This window comes from Andrographis paniculata, unplaced genomic scaffold, assembly GCF_009805555.1.
Source record: "Andrographis paniculata isolate CXL003 unplaced genomic scaffold, ASM980555v1 Contig55END, whole genome shotgun sequence".
NCBI lineage: Eukaryota > Viridiplantae > Streptophyta > Magnoliopsida > Lamiales > Acanthaceae > Andrographis > Andrographis paniculata.
The window spans coordinates 1,666,378-1,689,925 of record NW_026137590.1 but is presented as its reverse complement, the minus strand read 5'-3'; the positions used below and the strand labels follow the sequence as shown (position 1 = coordinate 1,689,925).

General features: G+C 24.4%; 1 protein-coding gene across 1 annotated transcript; it reads right to left on the bottom strand.

Moving 5' to 3' along the window:
- Window positions 1-19,822: 19,822 nt before the first annotated feature.
- On the bottom strand, window positions 19,823-22,131 carry LOC127256393 (transcription factor bHLH36-like). Its single transcript, XM_051282390.1, has 3 exons — window positions 21,755-22,131; window positions 21,319-21,663; window positions 19,823-20,206 (listed from the first exon to the last, which is right to left on the bottom strand). Exons 1-3 carry the CDS (start codon window positions 22,067-22,069, stop codon window positions 20,132-20,134), a joined length of 735 nt encoding a protein of 244 aa, XP_051138347.1. The 5' UTR covers window positions 22,070-22,131; the 3' UTR covers window positions 19,823-20,131.
- Between the last annotated feature and the right edge of the window lie 1,417 nt (window positions 22,132-23,548).

Below are 23,548 nucleotides of genomic sequence, written 5' to 3'. Positions count from 1 at the left end.
CATGTTATAATAATAATAATAATAATAATAATAATAATAATAAAAGGTTACGATTGTAATATTTGATAGTTCAGGCCGTGCATTGCAAATCTGGAAAAAAAACTCTGGAGCCCTAATTTATATTTTCATTTTCAGGGGTGGGGAATAAATCCAAAATAAATATGGCCCACAAAAGTATTATTATTATTATTATTATTATTATTAAATGAAAAGAATCATGATTCAGAAGAATCCATTGAAGATTGGCAGCAGAGCTCTCATTTGGTGGATTCTTGTGCAATTGGTCATTTGGGCTTATGTTAATTTAATTTAATTTAATTATTTATTGATATGTCCATATGTGTCCACACTCACATATATAAATTTAAATAAATAATATATCTGGAGTTTTGGAAGTATTGGCTTTGTCGTGCATGCTGCAACATTCTTACCTATGATATATAATACACACAAAAAACAACACATGAATTATGATCTTTTTATTATTATTATTATTTTTTTTAATTTTCTCATTTTATTTTGTAATTTATTAATTTTTAATAACCATTTTTTGAAGATGTGGGTGCCATGTAAACTAAACCTCATCACTCCTGTCGCTTTTCTTGTCACGTAGTTAAACAAGATAAAATTGAGGGGCATTAAATTAATTTTAATTATTAATATATATATATATATATACATCCATGGCAACGAGCTCCTTGGTAATAATCTAGTGGTATTTTCAGCTATTACATGGAACTAGAGCAGACAAAAATAGGTCCAAAAATTCGATCTAAATTTGATATATATAAGAAAAAAATATATATATTTTTGTGCCTCCAAAAATTGGCCTGAAATTTGCAGGTTGTGCCTGGCAAGCCATTGAACCAAGCTATACCCGGGCCTATGGAAGTCGAGCTGTGCCTAACAAGGCCCGAGTTATTATAATTAGTATTTGAAATATAACTCACACGACATGTGTTTCTATATAAAATAATATACACTATTTGTTTTGTGATGATTTTCTAATTTGATCAAAATCAACACGGTACTAATTTGACCATATTGGTCGCCATAGAATTATTATCGTGTATAATCAGTTCATATATTGCATTTATAATAGGTAAAATTGCTCGTAACTCTCCTGTAATTTTGAAATTCAGCGTAAAGTTTCATTGTACTTTAAAAATTGCATAGCACCCTCTTATATTTTCGAAAATATTGCATGAAATCCCACCTCCATGAACATCCCTTGTATGATGAGAAGATGATTTCCTATATGTATGTTTTGTATGACGGGAGAGTTTCATGCAATATTTTAGAAACTATAAGAGGGTGTCATGCAATTTTTTTAAATAAAGTGGGGATTTACTATGAGTTTTAAAATCACAGTAGAGTTTTATGCAATATTTTTTAAAATATAAGGGAAAACCATGCAATTTTTAAAGTAAATGAAATACTTACGCTAAGTTTCAAAATCACAAAAAAAATTATTGACAAATTTCTCTTTATAATATACTCCCTCCGTCCAGCTAGAAAGTATACATATTTCTATTTTGGGACGTCCAACTACAAAGTAAACATTTCATTAAATGCCTTACTTTTTTCCACAAATACCCCTACTTTACATCACATTATTACTTTTACACCAAAAAGCAAAGGCAAAAATGTCATTACACTACTTTTAACTACCCACTATAATTAAAATATTATTATTTCTTAAATACCGCGCCAAAAGTAATTGTATACATTATGAATGGACGGAAGGAGTATTAACATACATAAATCTCCACATCTAAGCATCCTATTGATTCCGAAGAGACTTTCATCCAATTGAACGTTACCTTTTTTTTTTTTTTTTTTTTTTTTTTTGTCTAACTAATAAAACAAATTATTTTGACATATTTGCCATGGTAAATAACAAGTGTGGAATAAAAGAATACTTACAAAATATGGTACATATATATTAAAAGGGATCAACATCATCAAAATTAAATATTTTCTTAAAAGTAAGTATGTAATTTCTTACAAGTTGTGGGAGGATTGTAAATTTTGCTACAAATATATATATATATATATATATTATTTATTATTAATAAATTAAATGAATTTGTGTTGGTAGGCGTAGGTGGTTTGTTGCAGTGACGTGTCACTGCTTCACGTGGTAATAATAACGGTGCGTTTTAGCATAATTTTTTCAAATTTTACTATTTCGACTCAATATTTTTTGAAAAAGTATATTTTTTTCTCTTACAAAATATTTCATCAAATATTATTTTTATGTCAAATTCAAACCAAATTTTTTTCAAAATCATCAAAAGAAACACACCCAAATGGCCGCTTTTAGGGCTATCTGTCATACATATTTCATCTAATATGATTTATTTTGTCGAACTTAATTTGCAAGGTATTATGTTTGGTCGGAAGTTTATCCAGATCGCATGAATAGCTGCGGCGAATTCTCAAATTATCGTAAAAAAAAAATAATAATAATAATAAATAATTAATTAATTTGTTGTGAATAATAATATAATTCGATTAAATAAATGCATGGCTGCCTCTTCCTCTTCCTCTTCCTCTGCTAGTGAGGTTGGTTGTTTCTTTCTTTCTTTGTAGTTTTATTACATGACAATATCATTATTATTATTATTATTACATTATATATATATATATATATATATGAATGAGGACAGGAGTTGGGATATTGTCAGGGATTCCATATATTCACCCTATCTCTTGTTGTTTTCTTATTTCTCTCTCTTCCTTATTACAATTCCTCGCTCATTACATTATTCTTATACTCTCTCCGATTCGATACAATAGTTCTATTTATCATTTTTGTCCGTTTTAAAACAATAGTCTCATTTTCATAAATAACCATATCACTATAAAATTACCTTTACTTTTTCATTATTATTACACAATTGCCACTATTTTTTATACTAATACACTTACAAGGGCAAAAAGGTTTTTTACCCATACTTTTTACTCACTATCAATATAATATCAATATTCCTTAAATCTCGTACCAAACACAACCAAGACTATAGTTCTGGAACGGAGGGAGTATATATTTATTTATTTATTACTTGAAAACCTCCCGTTATTTTTTTTATTTTAAATAAATTTTCGATCGAATCTAATAGTTTACAAACTAAACTCAGCAAAACTGATTATACCTAAAAACACAAAAAATAAAAAAATAAAAAAAAAATAAAAATCTAAGGATATTGAGAGTTTTAAAATTATTTTCATTATTGATTGATTACCCCTCTCTCTATTTCTCTCTCTGTAATGACAAAATGATATAGATAAAATAAATATATATATATATATGCTTATTGTATATAGCTATATGTATAGTTATAGTGTGTGTGCATGGCTAGCTTTATTTATTCTTTTAATTAAATCATAATTAATTAAATATTATATTGTGGCTGCCCTTTTGAGTGTGTGTAGAGACTTAATTAATTAATTAATTATATTATATTATATTATACCATATCATATGCATATATGAATAGTGACTCCTTGTCAACCCATGCGGCCATACCACACCTTAAAAAAAAAAGTAATAATAAAAAAATAAATAAATAACACTATCTATGTCCGGCTCTAAGGATCTTGTTTATATTTTGTATGTTGATATTTGAATATTAATTATTATATGAAAATATAAAATTAAAGAAAAAAACAAAAATACTTTAATTAGTGTCTTATAATACTATCACAATAACATTTATGCAGAAAATTACACAAATATAAGAATATTTTTAATATTAATAGAGTCGGACTTTTAGTTGTGGCACTAACATCTCTCTCTGTATATATATATATTATATGTGTATATATTACCTAGGAGAATCCGAGGAGAGTGATGATGATCATATCATAACTGGCCATGATCTACAGTGAATCGAATCTAAATTAATACTAATATATATTATCCAATTATCTTAACATTCAAATAATCATTTTTATTTTTTATTTTCTTTTATTTATTTGTATTTTACAGCCTAACAAATTGGTCACAGCAAAGCAAAGCCAAATTAGTTATTGACGGGTAGCTCTAATTAATTAAATACTATAATGTACTTGATTAATTAATTAATCTATAATTAGAAAAATATTTGTCGTAAATTAAAAGAAAAAAAAATGTTTAAATAAAAGAATCCTAAATAAAAATCGACTATTTAGGTGGAATAGGAGTATAAATTTTACCTGCCTATAAAAAAAATATTAGTATATTATGGTCCTTAATTTAAATAACAAATATTAATATTTTTTTCGGTCCTAACTCAATATATATATATTTTTTATTTTTATCATTTTTTTTTGTAGTTGCAAGAACAGAAAAATTAAAATTATGTTAAAATACTTGTGTTTACTACTAAAATATTACTTACTTCGTTCCGCCATAGATGAACTCTTTTCCTTTTTTAGTACATTCCACAAAAGATGATCCCTTTCTATTTTTGGTAACTTTATCAATCTTAAATATACTTAACAAATATAAATCAATTTAATTAAATTTCTAACATCTTACACGTAGGACTCACTCAAAACCACTTTATTTTTATCTCTCACCTCAATTAACATAATTTTTTTTTATCTATATTTAAAACTTCTCATATCTATAAAATGATATTCATATTGTATATATTTTTTCGAGATATAATCTTAAAATTTTTTAAAATATCAATAATATTACTCCCTCCGTCCACACATAAAATAAACAATTACTTTTGACGCGGTGTTTAAAAAATAATAATATTTTAATTATAGTGGGTAGTTAAAAGTAGTGTAATGATATTTTTGCTTGTGGAAAAAAATGAGGTATTTAATGAAATATTTACTTTGTAATTGGACGTCCGAAAATAGAAATATATATACTTTCTAACTGGACGGGGGTATTATTTATATAAAAAATAATCAACTAATATCATAACTTATTATTAATAAGTTACTAATCTACACTACCTGAAAAATATTGTCTATAATAAAAAGGTTCATCCCTCGCGGACGGAGAGAGTATTATTTATTAATTTATTATAAAATAAATAAATGGATACATTCTATTGGAGCAAAAGTATAATATTGTACTTAATTTTAAAATATTTATTTATAGTTATATATATATATTATTGCAAGAGGACAAACAAATCTTATTAATTTTGTCTCATTATATTAGTGGTTACTGTATGAATCAATTCCCACATTGTGAATATTCATTAATTATAAATAAATAAATGAATTATGTGTTGACACGGTGTTGACCACGATCTTACTCACTAATTAAGTAAATTCATAATTAAAAAATAATTTGATTATTATTATATAAGTATACTTCCGACCAAATTTTGTTCTTTTTAGTACTCCTCCAGTCCCAAACAAGGTGCAACATTTATTTTTGGCAAGGGTTTTTAGGTGGGTAGTATTAAGTAGAATAATTTAGAAATTAGTTGATATAATGGAGAGAGAAATATATATTTTATTTTTTTTATTTGGATGATGTGAGGGGATAAAGTGTGGGGTAAGGATTAAGTATAATTAATTATTTTCTATTTTTGAAAATATTGCAGAATGTTTGAGACATACCAAAAAAGAAATGTTGCAGGGTGTTTGGTACAGAGGGAGTACATTATATACAAAATTTTAAAAAAAATGAAAATGAAAATGCAAGTGCATTCTTATTATTATTACAAAACAATATAAATTTTAATTATTCTAGGATGGTTTAATATGTTTAAATATAATTTATAAATGTTTAAAATAAATTGAATAGTATAATTTATTTGAAGGTAAATTATATTTTTATTTTTATATTATAATTAAATTAAAATTTTAAAATAATATATATAATTTAATAAATATATTTTTAATTAGACTAGATATATAATTTATTAAATTTTAAAATTAAAAAATTCAAAGAATAAGATATTTATATTAACTAGCTAGCTAGCATGCACCATTGGCTAATTTTAATAGTATGAAAATATTTTTAATTTTATTATATTCAAATATAATACTCTCTCCGTCCCATAACTATGTACCAATTAGTTTTTGCGTGGAGTTTTAGAAATAGCAGTATTATATTGAGATATTGTAGAAATAAAGTAGAAATTACTAAAATAACCTTATTAGTATTATGTTAATATAAAGGTAATAACATTTGTGTAATATATTGTAAGTTGTAAGGGTATTTGTAATGTTAGGTAAATAGTACAATTACTAAAAAAATAAATAGATACTTTATTATGAGACGAACTAAAATTAAAAAATAGATAATTTGTTATAGGACGGGAAGAGTAGTATATATTTTTTTTTAAAAAATAGTATTATAAAAGTTGTCCAAATATAAAATTGAATTATTTCTACTTTTGTTGCGTTCTTCGAATTATCTTTTATTTGTAATAAATATTTTTTATTTTTTAGTATGTATGTATATATATATATATATTTAAATGGTCATCAAATTATTTTTATTTTTAAGTATTATATATATATGCGTGTGTGAAAGATTAATATGTAAAGGGCTTCACCTGTTACAGTACAAATTTGTCTGTTTGTATTTTTGGACATCCCCATATTATTTATTTTAAAGAATTTTTTTAGAATAATTTAAATATTTATTTTTATATTAAAAGTATTATAGTGTCTCCGTCTCATAAAGAACATCATTTATCTTTTGTATTATTATATTTAATATTAAAAATATTTTTATATTGGTATAATTTACTCTATAGATATTATTGTATTTGTATTATTATTAATATTCAAAAATTAACACACAAAAAATCCATAATACTCTTTTTTTAGAACGAATGGAGTCTAAAAATTTATTTTCAGTCAAAATAATCGACCGTTTTTGTCTAAAACTTCATTTTAAATACTATTTTTTTATTTAAAATTTTACTAATAAAAAAAAAACTCTTAAAATTTTTACATTTATATTATATATTTAAAAAAAATTATATAAAAAATAAATATTTAATTATTTTTAGATAAAAATTTTAAAAATAATAAGAAGAAATTATTACACAATATATGGAATAATTAGCTAGCGACAATTATGTTGACAAGTTGTCAAATCTGTAGCCACTTATAAAGACAAATTAAATAGGATAATAAATCCCATAAATATTTTTTTTAATTGATAATAATTAATAAATTAAAGCACAGTGTTTAGCTGTATCTATAATTAAGTGACAGCATGTCGAGACACAACCATTTTATTTTATTTTTTATTTTTTATTTTTTAATATATAGATTTATTTATTTATCTATTTTTGTTTCTTTCACTAATTTCTTTGTCTTTTCTCTTGCATTTACTTGTGATAAAGATTTAAAGAATCTATTGTATCTATTTAACTGTCATTTGAAATTAATTTAAAATTTTATTTTAATAGTATTTTATTATAATACTCCTTTTCTTTCGGCATAATTGACATTATTTTTATTTTTGTTTATCCTGTAACAATGGACATATTTTTATTTTTGGTAAAAAAATATTAATCAACTTAAATGATACAGGATTCATTCAAAACTCTTTTATTTCTACATCTCTCCTAAAAACATAAATATTTTTATCTATGTTTAAAACTACACATTTTTTATAAAATTGATTTATGTTAATTATAAATAAATAAAAATATTTTTTTATTTACTTGTACTATAAAAGATTGTATTCTTTACAAAATGATATCCATATTGCATATATTTTTTAATTGCTATATAATTTTTAAATATTTAAACATATATTTTAATTTTTTTAATCATATATATTAAATTCACTTTAAAATTATAAATATCATTAATATATAACAAATAATATCATAACTAATTATTATTAACTAATAAAACATCCTCACCTTAAATACTGTATCTCTAATCAAACGGTTCAATTCCGAAGAGACGGAGAAGTATTTTATAAAAAAAAATAATATATTTTTATTAAAAATTATATAAATTCAACATGTTGCTTTTATTTTAAAATTATAAAATCACAAACTCATGGATATATGCATATATAAAAATAAATAAATAAATGAAAAATGCATACATATATATATTGCCTTATTTTATATTTATATCAAACCTTAATTTAATTTTCCAACTTTAATAAATTAAAGTTTGATTCAATGTTTTGGAATAAACAATTCAATGGGTAGCAAAGTTGGGATTGGAAACCACAAGCAATTTTATTTTATTTTCATGTTTTCTAATTTGGATTAAAAAAAAAATTTCGAAAATATTTTATTAAACATATTTTATTCATTAATTATTTTTATTATTCATGTTTACTATTTATTTTATGTGATATTCTTATATAAAAAATATACTCCTAAGGGTTATATTTATATTTTGCATCATTGTACTTAACATTAAAAATATTTTATATTTATGTAATTATTTGTACGAATATTTTTTTATTAATATTATAAAACATTAATAGAAATATTTTGTTATTTTCTCTTGATTTTTACTGTATTTTGATATAATAATAATATAAATAATTTATACTCCATCTGTCAAGTTAGAAAGTATACATATTTCTATTTTGGGACGTCTAATTACAAAGTAATCATTTCATTAAATACCACATTTTTCCTACAAATACTCCTACTACATCACATCATTACTTTTATACCAAAAAAGTAAGGGCAAAAATGTCATTTTACTACTTTTACCTACCCACTGTAATTAAAATACTATTATTCCTTAATCTCCGCGCCAAAAGTAATTGTATACTTTTAGCTTGGACGGAGGGAGTATTTTATTTTCTCACAAAAACTAACTATTCGAACACAAAATATTATTTTGTAGATATTTTTTTTTTTTATATAATTCTGCATGCATTTTTTTTTTTTCTTTCTTTGTCCATTATTTGTGTTTTTTAATTATTATTAATATTATTTTACTATGGTGGAAGATATTCATTTTTAGGCATTTACACGTTTGATTGAAGAGATTAAATTTGAATTTGCATTAGACTTATCCATACAATAAAATATTTTAATTTGGATGAAAATGAAATTTGTTTGTTGGGACATGCCACGTCACATTTTTCAATAATCTATATATTAATAAACGAGTTACAACAAAAATATTATTTAAAATAAAAATATTTATATCATATTGAGCACATATTTTGATATTGGAAAAATTGCTTACAATTTATTTGAGATTTTGAAAGTATGTATCATACTCATTCATGATTTAAATATTACTTTCTCCGTCCCATGTAATATGGGTGTACTACTGTAGACACGGAATTTAGATAAAGTATAATTAGTAAGTAATTAAGAAGTGTATTAGTAAAAATAATTATTATTTAGTAAAAATAATTATAGATTAAGATTAAGATAAATAAATAGTTTATTTAAAATTAAGAAAATTTAAAATGCGATTAAAGTGCATAATTATATTTCCAAAAATAGAAATGACAAGTTATGTAGGACGGACAAAAATAGAAAATAGGGACAAATTATGTGGGACGGAGGGAGTATAATATTTCGTCGTGTTTTAGATTATACTAACATAATCAATATTTTCAAAAATAAAAGAAAGTCTCACGTTTATAGACAATTTTGTATAATATTTTTTAAATAGTCTTAATTGAGTTGGATACGAGATTTAAAGAATATTGATATTATATTGGTAGTGGGTAAAAAGTATGAATAAAAGACCTTTTTACCCTTGTGAGTGTGTTAGTCTAAAAAATAATGGCAATTGTGTAATAAAAATAAAAAAGTAGGGGTAGTTTTATGGTGATATGATTATTTATGAAAATAAGACTATTGTTTTGAGAAATAAAAAATAGTAAACAAGACGAGAGAGTAAAATAATACTTATAAAAGTTCAAACCAAATTATAAATTATTTTACCTTTATTATATAAAATATAATATCCAAGAACGATAGTAAATAAATAAATATATATTTATTTATTTTTGAACGGTGATTATGGAAAAATCTGTAAGAGGATTAGAATATAAGGGTTTGTTTGTCTTATAAAAAAGTCACATATTTTTCAACAAAAACTAATATATTACATATATTTATTATTTTTATATTATTTATGTAATTTTCTGTACATCATATTAAAATTATTTTTTCAAACTATTTCACAAAATAAACATACAAAAAATGTTTTTTTTTTATTTCTAGACATCTTAAATACTCCCTTCATCCCAAAAAGAAGTATCCATTTGCTTTTTGCACGTAGTTTTAGAAATATTAGTATTATATTGGGATATAGTAGAAACGACTAAAATAACCTTGTTAGTATGTGTGATATATAAAAAAAAATGGATACTTTATTATGGGACGGAGGGACTAGCAAATTATGTATATTATTATCATATAGAACTGAGTACTAAAAAATACAAACACACACATAATATAAATTAATTATAGAATATACTATATATATATATATATATTTGGCGTTACAAACTGCCGACGAGTACAACAAAATTGGCACCAATATATATATATTACTATTTTTATTGTCGTATTTTAATTTATGAATAGTACAAGTTCATAATAATTTCAATTCATTTAGAGTTTATTTATTTTGTAATTTTTTTTTAAAAAAAAATTAATGTATTAGATATGATATTTTGTAAAATTTTTAATGTTAACATGTCAAATTAACATAGTGTTGATTTGACTCTGTCGGAATATTAACCGTCGCCTTTACAAAATATATATATATATTATATTTTAATTATAAATAATCAAATGAATTACTATATATATCATTTTTAGCATTAAAATTAGTTGTATAAAATAATATGTGGTGTGCACGTGCGAGATCCCATTGTGTATATAGTACAGAGAAATTCTAACTCAAATAAGTATTACTGTCCACATAATTTCTCTCTATTTTCTATTTTCGTCAGTCCCACGTAACTTGTGCTTTTTATTTTTAGAAATATAATTATGCACTTTAACTGCATTTTGAATTTTAAATTTTATAATTTTCTTAATTTTAATTAAACTATTTACTTATCTTAATCTTAATATATAATTATTTTTACTAATATACTTCTTAATTACTTACTAATTATATTTTACCTAAATTCTTGTATCTATAGTAATACACCTATATTATATGGGACGGAGGGAGTACTAATATGTTTAGGTATTTTAAATTAATTTTTATATAAATAAATTAGTATTATCCTAAAATTATTTTTGGGTCTAAATTGTTGTATTATTTGGCTCAGCTCAGCTGTTTTGGCTTTGATTTTATTGCTTTTTTTTCTTTTTATTATTATTATTATTATTATTATATAATCACTCTCTAGAATTATATAGATCTAATTATAAATTGATCATATTTTAGTATTTATGAAATTTTAGTGTGTGTTCATTTATTAACCTTTGTTAAATTTTTGTTAGTCATTGAAAAAATTTCTTACAAAGACATCAAATTAAATATATATTTTTAACTTTTTATATATTATATTAAAATTTAATTTTACATTTATAATATCACATCATACAACTAGTCGAATTCAAAGTTTTTACTATTCAAATCTTAAAGTAAAATCCAAACCCCAAACAAACACACGGGGTTTTTCTTGATATTTATTAAGCACTGTGAAAATAACATTAAATTATTTATTTTTATTATTTTTAAAATATTTTGTATGAATAATATATTTTTTAATTAATAACAATGCATTTTGGAAATGATGATTAAAAACAAAAAAAAAAAAAAAACAAAAGTGTATGAATTATATTTCCTGTTTTTTATTTCAATTCTTATGTGCATTAAATTCACAATTCATGAATTATGATTGTGTAACCCAATAAGCCCAAATTTGTCAATTTGGACTATACAAATGGGTCATTTTTACCTATGTAAAAAGCCCATTAAGCCCAATTAAGGGCATAAATATTAGCTCCTGGGCTCATCTCAACCCACATTTTTTTTCCGAGTCGATAAACCCAACCCAATTGTGTATGCCCGACTCCCCACCGCATTTTTTTTGCCCGTCGTAGCCATGATCAAATTCCGTCGATATATGAGGAATGAGATCATGGAACTAGATGTGACAATTCCGATCTGGCCCGATTTTTTTTTTTTTTTTATTTTTTTTCAGATTTGTCCCGGTTTCGATCGGGCCAAAAACTTCAATTACAAGTATGGCCCAATAATTATGTTGAGTCGGACCAACTCAATTATTTTGTTTAAAACAAAGAGAAAATGATTTTAGTTATATTTTATGTAATTTTTAATTAAAAAATAAATTATATTAATTCAAATAAATAAAATAATATTTTATTGATGGTTGAATATTTAAAAGTTAATTATATATCAACTTTAATATTATTTTATATTTCAAAAATATATAAACTTAAATTGTTTTGATGAATCAGACGGGCCTACACGCCGTCGGATTTGTACTGGCCCAGAAACAGTCTAATTTTTTCAACTGTGCTGGAAGGCCCAGCCCATTGTGTTAATATATTTATATATATATTGTATTTTTTTTTATACTCCCTCCGTCCAGATACTATGTCCACGTTGCCGTTTCTATCCGTCCCACATACCATGTCATTTCCTTTTTTGGAAAATGAATACACACTTTAATCTCGTTTAAAATTTTTAAATTTTATTTATTTTTTTAATTTTAATTAAACTAATTAGTTATGTTAACTTTAATTTATAATTATTTATATTATAGAATAATTATTTTCACTAATACATTATTAATTATCTACTAATTACACTCCTCCTAAAATACCGTGTCTACAGTGTAGCAGACACGGTATCTGGGACGGAGAGAGTAATATTTATAAAAAATCGTAGTACCAACAAATAAATTGAGTGAAGTGAACAAACCCTCGCTCTCTCGCTATATATATATATATATATATATGTATATATATATACTTCCATTGAAAGATATAAAAAAAATGAAATTTATACATGCCCCGTTAGGTGTAAAACTGGATAATGATTTAGAATGTTTTTTACTTTTTTTTTTTTTTAGAGATTGATTTTATTTTATTTTTGTTTGAGTAATAATTTAAATGTTAATATTTTTTTTAAAAAAATTAATTTATTTTTATAAAGAATAGAGATTTTACACCCAATGAATGAAAATCCAACTCTAAGAAATAAGTCTTGGATATGTGTTGTGAATAGTAACATTTGGAATTAAAATGGTTATTCGATACAATAAACAAATAATAGTAATTTATTTCTTGAATAAGAAAACAAATTCTAGTATAATTTAAAAATTAAAAATAATTGTTTAATTTAACATTTTAGAAAAAAAAAATATATGTATAGTACAAAACTTAATAAATTCTAGAACTAAATGAATTTTTAGCTACTTTCTCAGGCAAATGTAACAATTTATTTTTTGCACTTGAATTTTAACATATTTATTTTGTAAATAATAGTAGTATAACAGAAAGATAAAACATTAATTTCACCCATGAAATTATTTACTTTTTAATAGCATATTTATAATATTATTATAAACGTAAATGTATTTTGTATTAAAATAAAAGATGCATTTACTTTAAAAAAAAAAAAAACGAATATATTATAATTGGACATGCTAAAATGCAAAATGATTTATTGATGTTGGGCGATGGAGTAAAAAATTTGAAATAATAATTTTTATTTAAACAAAATAATAATAATAATAACCCTAGATAATATACACTATAAAATTGATTCCTTGATGTGAAAGAAGTATTGTTAACTTGTAGTTTTGGGCTGTGTGTTTTTTAAATACTTCATTCCATAATAAAATATTTATTTTTTTATTTTAGTATGTCTCATAACAAAATATTAATTTTTTTTAGTAATTGGATTATCTACCAACATTACAAATACCATTGCAACTTACAATATATTACACAAATGTCATTACATTTATATCACATATACTAATAAAGTTATTTTAATCATTTCTATTTTATTTCAACTACATCCCAATATAATACTAATATTTCTAAAACTACGTGAATAAAACAAATGAATATTTAGTTATGGGACGAAATGAAATATAATTTTAAATTAAACAATTGCTGAGATCAAGGACGGAACTACATTATTAAAAATATTAATTTTTATATATTTACATACAATTTGCCCCCCAAAATTATCTAAATTCATATCTAATTTTGTCATTATTATTTATTTAAATTTATTAGGTAAATATTAAATAAATTATAATATTTTGCCCCCAGGAATTTAGATACTAGTTTCGTCGCTGGCTGACATATGATATTTTAAATTTACAAATATGTATACAATTTGTTTGGTTGTATTTAGGAATACTATATATTTTGAGTTATGAATTTATTTAATATGACATATATCGATAGTTAATATCATATTTTATATAAAAATAAATTATATATACAATATACTTCTTAGGTCCGCTAATTTTAGTTATATTTTTTTTTTTTTGTAAAATATTAAAAAAGTGAATTAAAATTAATGGATAGAGGGAATATTAAATAAAAAAAGATATATAATGAAAATATTATTATTCTAGATACATGGTGAAAATAAAATTACGAAAAATACAACCAAACAAACCTCATTTAATTTTACTTATTATTTTAATTTTGATTTACTATTCATGAAGTTTATTTTTTTAAATATTACATTCAAAAGTTATTCTCAACACATTCTATTAAATGTATATCTTATTAAATTAAATAGGATAAACTGTTTTTTTAAGTCCCCGTACCTCTTTATCATTTTAGTCCCGTAAGTGGAGCCTGTCGCAAACTAGTCCCGTAAGTGGAGCCTGTCGCAAACTAGTCCCGTAAGTGGAGCCTGTCGCAAACTAGTCCCATAAGTAAAAAGTTTTTGCTGTTTTAGTCCTCCGGCGCCAGAGACGCCCGCGTGGCTCGCCGGAGGTGACGTGTCCGCCAGGTGTCCCGCTAGGTCAGTGACACCTGTCGGACACGTGGATTTTTTTTTTTTTTTCATTTTTTAAATTTTTTTTTTAAAACTTATTTTTAATTTATTATTAATTTTATTTGCATTTTTTTTATTTTTTTAATTTTTTAAAAAAATTAAAAAAATGAAAAAAAAACAAATCCACGTGTCCGCCAGGTGTTGCTGACCTGGCGGACACATCACCTCCGGCGAGCCACGCGGGCATCTCCGGCGCCGGAGGACTAAAATACCGAAAATTTTTCACTTATGAGACTAATTTGCGACATGCTCTGTGACTAAAATGATAAGAGGGTCCAGTTACGAGACTAAAAAAACAGTTTACCCAATTAAATATTTTTTTTATTAAATTTTTTACAATTATTATATCATTTTGCTCCATTTGTTTAAAAGACAATTTATAGATTTAAATAATAAAATTTTCATATAAAAATACATCTATAAGTAAACATAGTTGTAGCTATTTTGCTGAGCGAAAAAAAAATAAAATAAAAAAAATAAATCAATATGTGCAGTAAATTACATTATAATAAACAACACATAATATAATTATAGATAATAAATTATTTATTATAATATTATCTTCGTCTGGCTCTAAGGATCTAATTTACTTTTTGCGTATTTGTAATTGAATATTAATTATTATATCGGAGTACAAATTAAGAAAAAAAATTGCAAAAATACTTCAATTGGTATCTTGTAATATTAATAAAAAAACATTTGTACAAAAAAAAAAATTATACAAATATCAAATTTTTTTAGTGTTAAATACAATGACGCAAAAGATAAATGTGACCTTTAGAGACAGAGGAGTATAATGTAAGGACAATAAATAAAGTTAGTGTCAGCACAAGATATATATTCATAAAAAAAAAAAAAAAAAAAAAATTAAATGTGAATATACTTGTACTCTCTCCGTCCACCACAATTAACACTATTTTCATTTTTGTCTGTTCCATAACAATTGACATCTTTTTATTTTTGGTAATATTATTAAATCAAAATATATTTAACAAAATAAATCAATTTAATTAACTACATAACATACAACATCATAAATGACGTAGGTATCCACTCAAAACCCCTTTATTTCTATATCTTTCCTAAAAAAGAAATATTTTTATCTATATTAAAACTATACATTTTTTATAAAATTTATTTATGTTAATTATAAATAAACAAAATTATTTATTTATTTATTTGTATTATAAAAAATTATATTATCTACAAAATAATATTCATATTGCATATATTTTCTAATTGCTATATAATTTTTAAATATTTAAACATATATTTTAATTTTTTTAATCATATATATTAAATTTACTTTTAAAAATATAAATAATATTAATTATAAAAAAATAATATAATAATATCATAATTAATTATTTTAAATTAATTAAATATCTTCATCTTAAATACAATGTTCCTAAACAAAGGCTTCAACTTCGGTGGGAAAGAAGACACTGTTAGTTAAAAATATATATTGTCAGTTATATAATGTCAATTTGCTACCATTTTAAACAATTAATAATAATAATAATAATAATAATGGGTGCCGTTTTTATTTACCAATTCATACGTAATCAATGATGTTAAGTAAGATGGAGACATGCAATTTAATTTTATTAATTTAAAATTGTTGATGCATGGTGTCACTTTTTTGAATTATTGAAGCAAATACGTTGACAAAGTTACAATATTTTATTACAGTCGACAGTGAAAAATATTTTTATTGTCTTAAAAACATATATATATATTTTTTTATTAAAATCGCACGAGTCAAAAGAATAATAGTAGAAAATCTATCAAATTATAATTTCATAGGTAAAATATAATTAAATAGAATATTCATGGGCTTGAAGTTTTTCGGATTTTTAATTTTTTTTTTTATAAAATAATAATAATAATTTAATTTTGGATAAATTGATTTTTATGTCCCGTAACTGGATCTTTTATCATTTTAGTTATGTAACTAGAGCACGTCGTGTATTAGTTACGTAAGTAGAAAATTTTCGCACTTTTAGTCCACCTGTGCCGGCATCAACAATTTTAATTTTTTTTTATTTTTATGTTTCTGTTACTTTGGGTTTTTTTGTTAGAATAGTAGTTTTGAATGCAATATATTTTTGTTGAAAATTATAGAATATTGTAATAATTGTTTCATAATAATAAGAAAAAAGTTAAAAATTAAAATCCAAAAAACAGTTTTAAATATTTTTTGGGAAGTATATCAATCATTTTTCACTAATTAGTTCCATATTTGTTGAAAACTATTGAAATCATTAAATAATTATAATAAAAGTTTCGAATAATGACCTATAGTTTATATAAGAGTACATCGAATAACACTTGAAGGGGAAATTTGGAGGGGATTACCGGCCCCGTCATTGCCCATCCCACCCGGTCCGTCAAATATATATATCATATATAAATATATATTTTGTATATATACATCACTTTGTGTGATAGAGCTTGCAAAAAATGGAGCTGACGAGAAAAAAGGACAAAAAGATGTTTTGCTTCCGTGTTATTAGAATGAAAAGTTTGAAATAATGTGTTTTTTGTAATATTTTAATTTGATAATGTATATATATATTTATTTGAAGTATGAAAAATTGTGTGGGTAATATAAAAATAATGTTTTATGCTAAATATTGACTTTCTGTGAATAAAATATACTTTTTTCTATCATTCAATTGTATGCTCAAATAGTTGGCCACGAATTCTAATAAAAGTAGATAATAAATATTATTTTTATCTTTTATAGTAAAAATATACAGAAAGAAAATGAAAATATTTTTTTTTATAACAATTTAGAAACAAAAGTTGACATACATTTGAATAACGGGTATAGTAATATATATATATATATATATTAAAAGTCGTATAAGCAAATATAATGTAGTTAAATAAGAAACTAGTGTAGAATATTAATATATTCCTTAAAGAGTACAATAAGTTGAATATTGCAAAAATCAAAATGAAGATATAACTAAATATTATAGAACTTTAGAGTTCTTCAGGCATTTATTTATTTGTTTTGTATGAGTTTGTTTTAGATTTTAATATTTTTTTTAGATGAAATAATTGTTAAATTTGTGGTTTATATTGAAAATTTATGTTGGATACGTAATTTTTAAAATAAGAATTTGGATATTAAATATTCCCTCCGCCTCTTATTATTAAAGGGGTCATTTGGAGTTTTGTAATAAATAAAAAGATAGGGTAAACTATTTTTTTAATCTCGTAACTGTACCTCATTATTATTTTAGTCCCATAAGTGGAGCCTGTCGCAAACTAGTCCCATAAGTGGAAATTTTTTTTTGTTTTAGTCATCCAGCGCCGGAGATGCCCGCGTGGTTCGCCAGAAGCCACGTGTCCCGCCAGGTCAGAGACACTTGGCGGATACGTGCATTTTTTTTTTTTTTCATTTTTTTAATTTTTTTAAATTTTTTTCAATTGGACCAAATAAAAAAATTTTAAAAGAAAAATAAAATTAAAAATAAATTAAATTTTAAAAGAATTAAAAAATAAAAAAAAATAAAATAAAATCCACGTGTCCGCCATGTGTTGCTAACCTGGCGGACACGCGGCCTCCGGCGAGTCACACGGGCGTCTCCGGCGCCGGAGGAGTAAAACAACAAAAATCTTTCACTTGTGGGACTAGTTTGCGACAGGCTCCACTTACGGGACTAAAATGATAAGGGGGTCCACTTACGAGACTAAAAAACAGTTTACCCTAAAAAAATAATAATTTTTTATTGGTCAATAAAAATGTGTAAGAGATTTTGATATTTTTGTCCTTGACTTTATATATAAAGCAATTTTATATGTAATAGAATATAAGTAAATCAGATAAAACTTAAAGTATATTAGTATTAATGTATGATTTTTTTAAAAAAAAGAATATGATAAAAATATCTTAAAATAGGACAAACAAAAATGATCAAAATAGTACTTAAACAAAGAACACAATAAAAAAAAAAAAAAAAAAAAAAAAAAAAAAGAAAGTGAACAAACCCTAAATAAGAAAGAAAGAAAGAAAATGAACAAACCCTAAATTAAAGCCAAAATCAAGATCAGTGCAACAATTTATGTTTCAAATTTGATCTTTTAGATTCAAAATATCAAATGCATAAAAACAATTTCTACTTTAATATATACTTTAATAAATAACACACAAATTCAACATCCTTTTTTATCGTATTGTCTTTTTTCTTACCAGCTCAAATATGTTTATCTAAAAGTAAGATATCTAAGTTATAAGAAAATAATACTTTTGTAACAAAATTTTTTTATCCTTAAATTTAATTTTTATTACTAATGATATTAGGAACCAAATTAGGAAATTCTATTTCTAAAGTTTACGTAGAGAACCTCTATCGTCTCTAATTTTCGTTGCAAATATGTTGTTTTTCTTTTTTTTTTTTTTTGTAGTAATTTGACTAAGTTGCTATGATTTTGTTGATTTTAATTACTAATATGATTTCTTGAAATAAAATGAAGTTTCTAACACTTTTCTTTTCTACTTCACCTCAAGTGAGATCATCAAATTAATTGATTATAGATTGAATCATATAACTTTAAAGTAAGATGGAAATACAATAATATAGAATTGTTTCACTCAATTTATTTAACAATCAAGTCTTAATTATCTCTACAAACACCCCTAAGGAAGATGGAATTACTCGATCGAGTTAAATCAATTGAATCGCAACATTATTGTATTGTTAGCGCGAAACCTCAAATGCACATTGATCCCATTAATAAATGTACGAAATGAGATCATAATTTTGATCGTGTATATATACATTTGCGATTATAAATTTCATGACACCGTAAGTTGCCATATCTCCATTTTGCGTCCTAAAATTCAAAAAATCACACGATTGTCGCATAAAATTTTAGGATGATAAATGTTAAATACAATAACTTAAACAATCAAAATACAATCATGCAAAATTACATGAGAAAAAATGATAATCGATCACATAGGCACACGCCACACCTATACATATATGTATATATATATCATAAAATAACAAACGAGCAAATGACAAGTTCACACTCCTCACAATACCCGTTGTAAAAACATCGAAGAATATATAAAAATACATACATACATATGTGTGTGTGCGCGCACGGATAAAATAAAGAACAAACTCTACCTTCATTCATTATTCCGACTACATATTTTTCCCAAATCTCACAATGTGTTGATGAAAGCCGACAATTTTCTTTGAAGCCCTTGGAGATGGATGTTAAGATGACCGCTACGAACCTTCATTAATACAAAAACGTAAGCACGATTATTACAAAACCAACATAGTGATAGTATTTTCTCAAAACAAGATTTTAAGGGCTAGCTTGTATTGTCATGCACATTCTGAAATTAAAAACCCGAAGAACAAAATTTAATGGCACCAGCGCCGGAGTAATATCACTATAAGAAAAAATCATTTTTGTAACAAAATTTTTTTGTCTCTAAATCTACTTTTTCCGTTATTAATGACATTAGAGACGAAATTAGGAACGGAATTATGTTAGGTACGTGAATTTTAGGGACGAAATTCCGTTACAAATATATTATTTTTTTGTAGTATATGAACTACTAATTACTACTACACTTTTTATTTTAGATTTGAAGGTGAATATATATATAAAACCCGATAGTAACACATTAATGAGCCAAGATTTCAAATTATTCTCTACCTTTTGTTTCATTAAACTACTCGAATATGGAAGAAAATTTCTCGTTTTGAAGAAGAGATAGGAAGAGAAGATGAACGCAAATGTCTAAATTGCGAAAGACAACTTTTAGTGAAACATTGGCTTTGTTTAAATATGATTTTTTGAAAATTTGAAAATTACTAAAAATATTATACATCGAAAAAATATGTATTGAATGTAATATTTTTTTTAAAATAATATTATAAACAAATAGTGTTAAAAAAGTAGCTTCTCAATGTACAATAAATAGAACCCTAATTTTTAGGGTGAAGTTGATCAAACTAAACCCTAAACTAAAGTAATATATTCAAACCCTTTAATCCTAAAATCAATATATGCATACGTGCATGATTATTAATCTTGTCATATAATTTTGCAATCGAATTTTATTCATTGAAAAAAAATTTTAAAAAAATAAAAATTAAATTTATAAATTTGATCTTATAATCTCATTCTAGTCAATGAAAAATGATCGATTATCTCACTCGCATTTCTCTAATGATCATAACACATACAAGACAATTAATGTCGACTATACCGAAAATATAAATCAATTTTCCGAGCGATAATAAATATAATATACTATCTAAATATTCAAAATTATAATTTTTCTTTTCATTCTATTTCTCGAAAAAAACAAAAGTGATAATCGAACATACATACCTGGGATTGAATCATGTAACAAGACCTCCCATCGAATTTCGTGAAATTACACGAGACGACCTCGAGTCCTTCTGCGACCAACATTGCCAAAACTCTCGAAAGCGGAAGCAACTCAAAATCGCCGCTAATTAAAACCTCCGCGCCCACCGAGCACGCCTCCACCGTCACCGTTCCACCGCTCACCTCTGCCGTCTCCGGCATTATTACCTCCTCGACGGCGCCGGCGCCGGCGCCGGCCCCTCTCCGGCAGGCCTCCCTCTTATTCCCCAAATCCCTAATTCGACTTTCTTGAAATTTTATGTACTTCGTCGCCTCGTAAATTTGATCCGATATCGATCGCTTACCCTTAAAATATATATATATATAATTTTATTACATTCGACTAAAAACGTATTTATATATTTATTATTATTATTTTTAATTAAAAAATATGAACCTTGAGAACATGCGCCGGGAGGACTGATCGGAGTGAGGCGTAAAGTCCGGACATTTCCTGGCGGCGCTGCCGCTCAATTTCCCGATGCATTAATTTCTTCTCTTTGACGACGGCGGTGGCGGTGGCGGTGGTGGCGCCGTCGTCGGATTCCTTACCCTTCCCCTTATGATTCTCGGTATCTCCGAAAAGGGAATATTCCGGCGGGTGAAGGACATGGTCGAGGGAGGAATCCCAAAACGTGATGTCGGGACAATCGATGGAGAGATCTTCGAGGGGGAAAAAGGGGCAAGAACTGTGGCTGCTCTGATGATCCATTAATGGTGAATTAGGGTTTTCGATTTGGGGGAAAATTTTAATTAAAAGTGATTATTAATAAAACTTGAAGAGATTCTTGAAATCTTGAGATATGATTAAATATTTGTGTATATGAATCCACTGTTGATTTGGCGACTGCGGTCGTGTGAGCTATCGAAGATTATTTTGGGGAATATTTTATTTTAGAAATTTTAAAATTTAAAATTAAAAAATAATAATAATAATAATTCCGGCAGGGTTTCTTGTTCACACTTTTGGTGGACCTGTGTGGTTTACCGATTAATTAAAGTAATAAATTAAATTAAATTAAATATAATAATTAAAAAGATGTTGGGAATTAATGTATAGAGATTGGACAGGGTGTCGAAATTATGTCCATCCACTAAAGTACTTAAATATGAGATATTGTTCACTACCTGTCTTCTCATCACTGGCTGTCCTTTTTTTAAAAAATAATAATAATAATAATAATAATAATAATAATACTCCATTCCTCCTATATTTTTTTATCTATTTACCTTTTACTTTTTGTACGGATTTTTAGAAATATTACTATTATATTATAATATAGTAGAAATAAAAGTGAAAAGACTAAACTAATCTTATTAGTATTGTATGATATAAAGATAATGACATTTGTGTAATATATTGTAAATTGAATAGGTATATGTAATGTTAAGTAGATAATATAATTACTAAAAAAAAATTGAATATAGAATGAATCAAAATGAAAAAATTGATAGATTGTTAAGAGATGGAGGAAGTAATAAATCTTTTTTTGGTTACTTATAATAGTGTATTTTATTTGAGAGTGGATTATATGTTGATATTGAAATTAGATTGAGAATGTAATACTCTTTCCGTCTCATTGTAAGGTTACCAATTTTTTTTTTTTCCAAAACAAGATTACTATTTCCTAATTTAGTAATTGTACTATCTACTTAGCATAATAAATACCCTTTTAACTTATAATATATTACACAAATGCCATTACTTTTATATTATACCATACTAATAAGGATATTTTTGTATTTTTTACTATAATCCAATATAATACTAATATTCAAAAATTTTGCATGCAAAAAACAAACATCATCATTCCAATGGGACGGAGAGAGAATTAGAGTTTTGTAAGGAGAACTAATATATTTTTCTTAGAGAAATCAAAGTAAGCTTTTTTTAAAAAAAAAATAAAAATTTAGAAATTGAAAAAACTCGTTTTTTTGGTAAAAACTTGAGAAAATTTGGTTTAACTTTAATATTAAAATAATATTTAATAGAATATTTTATTTTATTTTATTTTTTTAAAAAATACAAAATTCAAATAATAAAATTTGAGAAGTTTTTTTTTCTAAAGAAACACAACCGATCTTCACAAACCTATAAAGAATAGGTAATTTTTACCTAATAAAATATACTTCCTCAATCCCACAACAAACAATGCGTTTTTTCTTTTCATTTTAATCTGTTAGATTTTAT

Coding starts and splice junctions, on each gene's coding strand:
- LOC127256393 (XM_051282390.1), bottom strand. CDS start 22,069: ATGGATCATCAGAGCAGCCACAGTTCTTGCCCCTTTTTCCCCCTCGAA. Junction 21,664..21,754: donor TCCCGGCGCATGTTCTCAAG/GTTCATATTTTT, acceptor ATATATTTTAAG/GGTAAGCGATCGATATCGGA. Junction 20,207..21,318: donor GTTACATGATTCAATCCCAG/GTATGTATGTTC, acceptor GTATTAATGAAG/GTTCGTAGCGGTCATCTTAA.